Source organism: Nanorana parkeri, unplaced genomic scaffold (assembly GCF_000935625.1).
Source record: "Nanorana parkeri isolate BGI_ZX_2015 unplaced genomic scaffold, ASM93562v1 scaffold2513, whole genome shotgun sequence".
NCBI classification, from domain to species: domain Eukaryota; kingdom Metazoa; phylum Chordata; class Amphibia; order Anura; family Dicroglossidae; genus Nanorana; species Nanorana parkeri.
The window spans coordinates 97,605-108,581 of record NW_017308781.1 but is presented as its reverse complement, the minus strand read 5'-3'; the positions used below and the strand labels follow the sequence as shown (position 1 = coordinate 108,581).

Sequence of the window (10,977 nt, the reverse complement as noted above, 5' to 3'; positions counted from 1 at the left end):
GAGAAGGAAAGCCGGGGCGTTTACTGTCAGATGCAGAAAGTGAGGATAGGAAATCGGCGACGCAAAGCTGACGATCCGTTATTTAATTTTGTTCCCTTTGCTGGTGATAATGTAACTGGATCTGTAATTGTCATGAATTGGATTTTATCTCGTTATCTATTATTTTATCAGAAGGTCTTTGAATACGATTTGCATTATGGATCGCGGAAAAGCGCTAGGACACGACGCAGCTTTGTAATGACATAAAGTAAAGTGTTTCCACTTTCCAGATAAATGATACAATGTAATAACTTGCTCTGGGGGCGGCCATATTGACTTATGATCAGCAGCGTCTCTTTACTCCATTGAGATGGGGGTGCCGGATACAACTGTGGGTCAGTTAAATCACTGGGCAATATACATGTAACCCTGCAAAACATTTGTTTACTTTCGGATCCATTTGGATTTTTTTTTTTTTAACAAAGAATTTATTGAGTTTTTATCATAGCAACGAAGACAAAAACAATACAAGAGTACAGGAAGGGCAATGCCCAAATTCATAGGTGTATACAATCTAGATGCGTGAGGGAGGGCACAAATCGGACAACAATACAACGGGTATCAGGTACAGCAGATGAAGTACAGAGTTGGTATGAGCAGTGCATGGAAATATTACAACACCGATCGGTTGGAATGCCCAGAAACTAAAAAGAAAAACAAAAAGTCTTACACAGGGAGAGGCGTCTAAAAGTCTCAGTGATACAGAGAGGATGAACAATGTTTTTGTGTTTTATTTTTTTTAAAATGTTTTTATTTAATAAGTAAAAATTAGAGCTTGTGGAGAGCGTCTCTACCAATGAGGGAATGCGGGTCTGGTAATCCATTTGGATTTTTATTACTTACATTTTTCGGATCCGAAATTAGATTCAGTTCGTTATTCGGATTTGTCTGAATTCGTTTTCGTCCCGGTAATGCAACTCCCCCCCAACAGCCCAAAAAAACATCCGATTGGCCAGAGAACAGTCACATGTCCGAATTATTTTATTTTTGAACGAAATTCGGGACGGATAGGGATTTTCGTTAAACGAGCATTCAGAGTCGTTCACATTCGGATGTGTTAGAATTCTGAAATTCGGATGCATCCAAAATTTCCGAATTTAACGAAATTCGTACAAATATCTATTTGGAACTAAGCGAAATTTATGTTTTGTGTTTGCTGTGAACCAATTGGACTCTGAGGCCTTGTTCACACCAAGCGCGGAGCAGATCCAGAGTAGAGCAGGTGCAGACCGGATCAAAACTGCGTCCAATGTATTCCTATGGTATTTTGAGCTCCAGCCCTATTTTATCTGCTCTGGAACACATCAAAACGCAAAAACGCATCAAAAACGCATGCAAGTGCCTGAAAGCCCATGTTAAACAACGTAATTATTTTTTTTTTTAACCAAAAACGTCCCGGAACGCGTCAAAAACGCGGCACAACCCACTGCACTGCGTGTGCAGAAACCTGACTAGGTCTGCTCTGCATTTGGTGTGAACAAGGCCTTAGAGGCTGAGCCCATTCACACCAGGGCGGCTGTGGATCAGCGCAGTTTCCGCACTGATTTTTAAAAGGGAGGTTTTGGGAGTTTTTAATGGCTTTTCGGTGCTGAAACACCATTAAAAACTCCCAAAACCATAATTTATCTTGGGTTTTGTTGACCCGTTGTTGTATGTGAAATCTGTATGATATATGTGTATTTTGTACGTGTGTCTGTGACACGGGGAAAAAAGAAAAAGACTCAATAAAAAGTATCTTTAAAAACAAACAAAAAACTCCCAAAACCATCATTTATCTTGAGTTATGTTGACCCGCTTGTTGTTGTATGTGTTATCTGTATGATATAGGTGTATTTTGTACGTGTGTCTGTGACACGGGGAAAAAAGAAAAAGACTCAATAAAAAGTATCTTTAAAAACAAAAACTCCCAAAACCGCGCTGATCAGCGCGGCAAAATCAGCGCAGGGAGCAGTTCCAGCGGGAGGCGGTTCGGATCGCGCTGAGCACCGCGGTGGCATGAGCGATCCCCGTAGCAATGTATCGGATCGTTCATGTCGGCGGATCTGCGCGGCCCAACCACGCCGGTCTGAACGGGGTCTTAGATGTTTGTCTAGAATATGTCCTGCCACACTCCATACCGGAGAGCCCCTCGAGGAGTGGGTGCTGGAGGGACCACGGATGGCGCTGCACAGATCAGAAGACAAACAGGATGTCACCAGCACACCACAGGATCTGTTCCAACAAATGTATTTTTTTTACTGACGCATGTTGTCACAATGAAAGCGCAACGCTTCGGGGGCCACGCGGGGTCCCTTTCATCATGCTCAGTGTGATGGAGACCCCGCGTGGCGCTGAAACCTTGCGCTTTCATTGTGACAATATGCGTCAATAAAAAGTATGTTTGTTGGACAGATCCTGTGGCGTGCTGGTGACATCTTGTTTGTCAGGAGCTCTCATTAGACTGTATATGTCTAAACTCCATGTGGATGGCCCCCGCAGAGTTACAGCTGCACAAAAAGGTGATTTGCCACCGCTGAGTACTCAGCAATGACAGCACGCATTTACACACCTACAGCCAATGGTTTTCAATCTGCTTTACAACATGATTTATATTAAAGGAGAACTATGAGGGGGGAGGTGCTTTTCACTCACCCCATAGTTCTAGCCCACCTGTGACAATGAGACTGTCACAGGTCGGCTCAGTAGATCGGGAGGTGAGCGAACACATACCGGCGTTCGCTCACCTCTCGATCATGTCTCTCTGCCGTGACAGGGGAGGGGCTGGATTCCCCACTCCCCGCTCCGATCCTCCAGCGCTGACTGGCGGAACGGACGGGGGAGGGGGCGGGTACAGCTGGCTCTGCCTCTAGATAGGCAGAGCCAGCTGTCAGTCACGCAGCTGGGCGGATCCAGACATAATTGTCGGGATCCGCTTTAGCTGCGGCATCTTAGTATACCGCGAGCAGCAGCTCCCTATATACTGAGCCTAGGGTGACGGGAGGACGCTAGTTTGTGTCCCCCCGTTACCCTAAGGAGAACTATGGGGGAAAGCCCCGACCCCATAGTTCTCCTTTAACTTGCAGCAGGTTCAATGACATGGTGTATCCTTTAACATTGTTCACCCTTTGCTGCCTTCCGTATGTTTTAACATTATATTGTCTGTGAAGATCTTTAATAAAAACTATTTCTGCAAAAAAAAAAAAAAAACTTGTAGCAGGTTCACCCTAATTATTGTCGTTCTTACCCTCCTCTCTCTGTTTTCTTTCCTGACAGTAAGAATGCAATACACAAGGACGGCATGGCTCCGGGAACACCAAAGGTTAGTTAGTCATACTGTTCTGTATTTATACCTTCTGTTTAATTTGTACCAGAACCATATGATGACTGCTGGAGGAAAAGTCATCAGACAAGAGCTGACGCGTTTGGTACTCCTCATTTCCTGTAGCATTGAGTAAAAACTGAACAGAGGAGACACAGAAATGATTAAAGTGGAACCCTGGACGCAAATGTCAAATGCCATGTAGTGCCTCACAAACATTAACACGGAAGTCCCCTCATAACTTAGTTTTATTACATGTTAACCCTGCCTGCAGATTTGTTATTTTTCCACTACCTGTAACAGGGTGACAACACTGTTTGCCCTGTCATAGAAATGCACAGCAGTGTTGTCACCCTGTGGACAGGGTAGTCTTAAAAAGGACAGAAGTAAACTCTCTTGTTATCAATCCTTCTGTCTGGTAGCTAGTGTTTTTTTGCATGCACACCTCAGTGTACATACCCAGGAGGAACTAACTTCTATGAGCATGGGTAGGAGTTACATCATCCTGCTCCCGCCAATCAAGATGGCCAAAAACTCAGAACCCAGAAGAAGACTGGGTATAGATGGAAGCACCGCCACGGACAGTGCAGCACTGTACGGAACAGATGGAAGCACCGGCCAGGGAGGGGGGTCGCTGACAGTTCAGTGCTAGAGAGTATTGATGGAAGCACCGGCCATGGACAGTGCAGCGCCGTACAGAATAGATGGAAGCACCACGAAGGGGGATCACTGACTGAGTGCAGAGCTGGAGGGAATTGGTGAACGCAACAGCCGTGGAGGGCGTCATTGACAGTTCAGCACTGGAGTACATAGATGGAAGCACCGGTCATGGAGGGGGTCGCTGGCAGTGCAGTGCTGGAGTATATAGATGGAAGCACCGGCCATGGAGGGGGTCGCTGACAGTGCAGCGCTGGAGTATATAGATAGAAGCACCGGCCATGGAGGGGGTCGCTGACAGTGCAGCGCTGGAGTATATAGATGGAAGCACCGGCCATGGAGGGGGTCGCTGACAGTGCAGCGCTGGAGTATATAGATAGAAGCACCGGCCATGGAGGGGGTCGCTGACAGTGCAGTGCTGGAGTATATAGATGGAAGCACCGGCCATGGAGGGGGTCGCTGACAGTGCAGCGCTGGAGTATATACATAGAAGCACCGGCCATGGAGGGGGTCGCTGACAGTGCAGTGCTGGAGTATATAGATGGAAGCACCGGCCATGGAGGGAATCTCTGACAGTGCAGTGCTGGAGTATATAGATGGAAGCACCGGTCATGGAGGGGGTCGCTGACAGTGCAGCGCTGGAGGGTATGGATGAAGGCACCAGCCATGAAAGGAGTTGCCTTTGTTGCCATAATGTGCAAATCTGCTGTGCATACTTACCCACTATGGCAAGAACCTCCGGAGGCCTCACAGTTTTGCATTCGCTGTGATAGTTTACTCTTCAAAAAAATAAATCCCAACCGCAGCTAACACTTTTCACGCCGTCACAGTTTTTTTTTTCTTTGGGTAAAAAAGATTTAGGCCAAATGAAGAAAAGCTGACGCCCTGGGGTGTCGTATGGTTTGCCCCAGATGTCACTTTTCCTGGACAGCTTGGTCTACTTGCAAATGTGGCGAAAAATACGAGTAAAGATCTGTAAAATAAAAAAAAGGGAATACATATACTGAGCACTATCATTACATGTAATAACCCCATACAGGTACCAGAATACGAGATTTTTCACTATAGTGTAAAAGTGTACCAGACACGCGCATTTACATTTCCCATATATACGAATAAACCGGGTCTTACGGGCCTAGCATCGGCCGATGTATAACATCAGCTTCTAGCAGATCGCTTCTCGGCCTTTTGGCTAAGATCAAGTGTAGTATCTGTTCTTATCAGTTCTAGAGGGGAAAAGCATGGACTCTCCTTGGGACGGACAGTTGCTTAGTACCCTCAGGAGTGAAGGTAGGTGCTTGAGGTGACTCCCTAGCAGCAGGGGGGGTTTCCTCGGCACTATTGCCTACTGACTGAACGGATGCGAAGCTTGGTCGAGGCTGGAGGGTTCGGGGGTGGCAGAAGCCCGTGGTGTTGTGCCCTTTGGGGGTGGCGTCCCAGGGGTGCACAGAAAGTCACATGACTCACTGTAGCACTTGGTCACACACCACATTGCAATTTTCTGCACTTCGCCTCCAAGACAGGCCTTATGGCTAGTCTGGGGCAAAATTTTTGCACTGCGGCCCCTAAGGCCTGTCAGAGTGGTGCGCTGGCACTTTAGATTTATTTAAGCACTCTATGCACGATTGGCACTTTTTTATTTTCCAAATTTAACCCACAGATGCAGCGGGTGCAGGTTTCTTCGTGGCCTATTCCTGACGCTGGGAGGAGATTCTGTGCCTCCTATGGGGTTCTCTGTCTCCTCCCACCCAGGAAGTGGGTCTCTCTTTGGGAGAGCCCACTTGCCTAGTACTGTGAGGGACCCGCTCCGGCAGGTCCCCGAAGGAAATGAATCCACCGGCCTTCGGGTTGGTGGGCCAACAGTCTCAACCCCTGTCAGGAGCCTTGCGCCCCTGGGGGGTCGGGAAATTAGGTCCCTTCTTTGGAAGGACCTTGCACCCTTGTGCACGTTTTTGTGTGCTGTGATTTCACGGTTGCACTTTTTTTGTTCACAGGGGGAAGTTTGTTTAGACGCACGTCCACGGGCTTCGAAAAAGAAATCAGCTTCTAGCAGAGTCTTCTGGGGGGTGATACTAAAACATAGATAGATAAGCGTAGATAAATACAAACGTACGATGTAACATTTATAGTAATGTAAGTGAACATTCCAGTATACTGAAAGATTTATTTTTTTTGTTACATTATTTATCATTTCATTGGGAGAAAGCGGCAGATCGTTTATTACAGGCAAATATAGAAGAATCATCTTTCTTCCTTCAAATTCTGCGTCTCTTACAGATCGCATCTTACGACCAAAAGAAGCGAATAAATCCAAACTAATTCACTAGGATTTATGTCTTCCATATCTTACATTGTAATAAAAAATCGCAAATATTACAGGATATACGGCTGGAATTTCCTGGGAAAATAGAACTGAAGGTTCTTAAAACGCACAAATTCCAGGAATATGAAGACAAGATTTTAATGTTACAAAAAAACGATAGTTTATTCGCAAGATCTTTCCGTTGACACGCATCCTGCGGATGACTTGTGTTGACTGAAGGGTTAATCCCGGCGTGTTTTTTTTTCTCTGGTAATATGTCATTTTCACAGATCAAGCATTATTGCGGCCAGATATTCGATTCATATCAATAAGCGGATCCCGTCACGACAGCAAAAAGGATTAAGATAGTGCTAAGTCTAATTTACTTTTAGTGCAATTTCACAGGATATTGCTCCTTGTGGCTGCTCAGATGAGAAGAGCAGATAATCTCCTGAACCGTGTATAAAAGATCTGCGATTTGAAGGCTCTCCGCAGACTCCGCACGGTCTGGCCTGCTTCTCCTCATCCATGTGGTGGGACATGTTGTATCCTATGTTGTGCCGCAAAAGCGATCCGGTTCCTGAAGCAATTGTTTTCACAGGGGAGGTATGGGGTCTCTGTCTCCCGAACCCTTGTAGATTGGGCCCTATTGGAGGAGCAGACTGAGACATTGACACAGGAAGATTAGCAAAAAAAGGACTTATAAATGACTCCAAATGATCTATTATGTTGCAGTGACGCAGCAGATGGGCCCCTCAGCTGTCTACGAGTTGAGTCGTCATGCAGGAAACTTTTGAGCTCTGAAATTAAAGTCTTGTGCCGAATAAAAGAAACAGAAACGAAACCGTGGGACACGGTGACATGACGTGACAGTGAGCGCCTGTTCACATGATATCAGGTCCGTAGAACTGTAGCCCATAAAACGCACAGGGATACATTGGGATGCATTTTTAGTGCAGGAGCGCATGGATCAGCTCAGCACAGAAAACGGACGTCGTGTGAACAGGCCCTGAGACCGTTCTTCAAACTCCAGACAGTTATTACTGACATTATCCTTTCATTTTACAAACTATTACATAAATAGAAGCATTAGTAACAATTTACAAGTACTTTGTGTCATACATCGTCATATATAACTACCATATACTATAGGTATGTATGCATGTGTATATATCTATACATAAAGTACACTAATAAAGCTTCTAATACGGCTTACCCATTTATATTGCACTATCTATACATAGATATATATATAGTGAGAATTTGCTTCAAACAGTAGCGCATTAAGGACGCATCCACTCGCTGAAATCTTCATTTTAGGGCTTTCTTGCCCACTTTTATTAAATGAAACTTCACAAATATAAAGCAATTACCCTTGCAGGGGTTCTTTAGCATCCCTTGGCAACACATGCATTTCCAGCCTCCTGGCTTTGCATTTGCTCCGGCGTCAGGCCACTGTCTGTTCTTCCAGAGAGCCTCAGTCTTGTGCTAACACACTGGGTTTTCCAATCTGTAGCACCCTGCTGCTCTGGACTCCACTCTGACTCCTGCGAAGAGTTTTCTTGTCTCCCAGGTGGAGCCCTGAACCCTTCCCAACAGCTTTAAAGGCTGTGCACACCTGTGCCAGCATGCGCTGGACACTCAAAATCTGGACGCAGGAAGGAAGATTACACAGTGGCATTGCCGCGCACTGCCACATATATATTTATTTATAACTGCCCTGTGCACTAATGGGCACGCAACTTGCAACATTCATTCCAGATGTCCCAAATAAGGACTTCTCCATTTCTGACGCATTCCACAGGAACATGCATTGCAATTCATTGTTTACTTGGTGCTGCAGGATAAATGTCACAACCTCTATAGGATGAACTCGATGGGCTTGTGTCTTTTTTCAACCTGACTGTGTAACTATGTAACCTCTGCGTAATGGCGCACTATCAAATTTTTTTTTATTGGGCCCATTGTCTTTTGGGCCACGATTGTAGGAAAAGGAAGATTTTTTTTGTATTATTACATCTCACAGGCATGACACAAAAAGATTTTACTGATTGGGTTTACATCTACTTTGAGGGAATAAGCGTCAGCCCATTTTCTGTCTGCTGCAGAAATCTGCCCACATGACAGTCAACAGATTTCATTTGCTCATCAAAAGGCCCGAACAATGCAGCCAATCATCTGATAAAACGAGAGATCGAATATCTGCTCATCCTTCAAATAATCACAACGGATTAGATAGACGTCCTCATCTCATCCATTCAGAAGAACAGATTTATCGCCCTGTGGACCTCCAAGAAAGCAGAATAGATGCTGATCTCTTATTTCTATTGTGCGTTTGTCTGAAAATAATCATTTTGTAACTAAACTGTTTGAGGTTCACTTGCAAAATTTAAATGGAACTTTGCATTCTTGAAAGATTAGGAAGCTGAATTCATAATTGTGGACACAGTGAGTGGAATTTATCAAAACAGGAGCAGACAAAATCCCGAGCAGCCGTGCACGGCAACCAATCAGCTTCTCTCTTCAGTTTGTTCAGTTAAGATTTGAAAATGAAAGAGAGAAGCTGATTGGTTGCCGTGCACAGCTGCTCCAGATTTTGTCTGCTCCAGTTTTGATATATTCCCCCCTTGTGTAAAATGTCTTTTGTGTCATGCCTGTGAGATGTAATAATACAAAAAAAATCTTCCTTTTCCTACAATCGTGCAGCTTCCATTATAGTAATGGCTGGTGACCTCTCCGGTACTTGTTCTAGCACTTCCTGTTATAGGGTGACGACGCTCTGTCCCCGTCTCCCATTTGTGCTCCTGATAAATTGTACAGCGTAATAATGTGCTCTGGGTGCAGCTATATCATGTTTGCCTGGAGCCCAGCTTTAAAACACACAGTTTTCCTTTAAGGCTGATGACACAATGGCACTTTCAACATCAAGTTTGACCATTTAAAAAAAACACCATATTACATTTTCTTTAGTGTGAGTGTGAGCTCTGCGGTTTTGACGCATATGCTGGCTGTAGCATTATTTATATTTTAATGACGCGTGATCTTCCGGGATGACACTGTATCAAATGTAGATTTGTTACAGTGTCATCCTGGAACATCCCGGGTTGGCGTTCTGCAGAAGGTGCCCATCTGGTAAAGACTTCATACAAATCTAGAGCCTTTTAAGCCAATTTAGCAGGAAGGCCTGGGTGAAGCCACGATGCTCGCCGCTGCCCCGAAGCAGCAATTGTCTGATTTGTCCTCTCGGTGTGTTGTGTCTTAGAAGATTTGTCATGTAGCCAATGTTTGGTTTTGTCCCAGAGATAGATCTAAGTGTTCTTGACATGAAGCCATTACAAAGATACCACGTTGCAGGGACCCTCCTGGTGTGTAGGGGGGACGACGACTTGTTTTTCTTGTTGTTAATCTCCGCAGCAGAAGACAGAAGTCTAGGTAAAAAGGGGAACTGGCTGCGGTCCTTGGAAGGTCCCGGGGCCCAGCAGGTAGCCGTTTTAGTCGACAAACAGGCTCATCTGTTTCATAAGTGAGAATTAAGTGGGGCCGCTGAGTAAAAGATGGAGCAGCTGCCGCTGGCGGGTCCGTCCTTGACGTCTGCTGAGCGTCATCTTCAAGGATCCTTCATAAAAAAAATGGACGCCTGTGGATAGGCGCTTTGGTTGGGCCTCAGTCAAAAGCTTTGAAGCTTTTTGCTCCGGAGAACTTGCTGCGCTCTGAACTTTCTTATGTAGATGAGACAACGTCTTTGTTTGAAGAGGGTCTGAGCTCTATTATCTTCATCTTCTCTGACCTTATCTGTTTGGCTGAACGCAGTCATTGATAAATGTTTGAACAAGGCTGAGCAATCTGTGGTCAAGGCTAAAATGGGGTCCTACAAACAGTTTTTGGGACCTCTCGATTATATAATTCATTAAATAGCACCTCCAAAAAAAGGACCAGCGGTAGTGAGCTGCTAAACTTGCTGAAGTTTGGAAGATCCCACTGTTTACATCTAAAAATAGAGCAGGGAAGGGTTAAAACTAAAGTTTAATCTGCTTATATTTTGGCTCCCCCTGCCACCCCACCACCACCACCATCAACATGCCAATTATAATATTAAATAAAACCGTTTTCATTATATATCCTTATTTTATACTCCTTGCAATGCAGGCGGATCATGGCTGGTGGGAGGAGCTGGCAGAGTGCTGTACATAGCTTCCTGAAAACATCCCAGCACCCTGCCTCAGTGGGCCAGCTCCTGGGAGAAGTTATGCAAGTATCAAAATGCCTTAATAGGTGGATGTCAGTCAGGAGGAGTGGGTGTTCCATTGTTATTATCTGCATTGGACATGCAGACCACCCTACATAATGCCAGGGGCAGTCAGACTGGGGAGAAAAGGGCTACTACTCCTCTCAAGAGCCCTCATTCCTGATGCAAGCCATGGGCGGGCTCTTGGGAGGAGTTATGCAAATATTAAAAAGCCTTGTTGGGTGGGTGTCAGTCTGGAGGAGTGGGTGTTCCTAGGCAGGATTCATTTGCATAAAGACTGAGCCAACAGGATTGAAAGACCTGAAATCCAATGAAAAAAAGGGGCAGGACATGGGAACAAGGAAGGAAGGAAGAAAAAGAAACAGAAGAGAGAAAAAGAGAGAGAGAGAAGGAGAGAGAGGGAAGGGGGGAGAGAGAGAAGGGGGGAGAGAGAGA

General features: G+C 45.3%; 1 protein-coding gene across 1 annotated transcript in view; it reads left to right on the top strand.

Moving 5' to 3' along the window:
* The window catches only part of RNF220 (ring finger protein 220), a 231,236-nt gene that overhangs the window by 149,141 nt on the left and 71,118 nt on the right, over positions 1-10,977 (top strand). Inside the window, exon 4 of the mRNA XM_018573743.1 lies at positions 3,292-3,337. Within this exon, the coding sequence (XP_018429245.1) occupies positions 3,292-3,337 (46 nt within the window). The remainder of the gene's footprint in view (positions 1-3,291; positions 3,338-10,977) is intronic.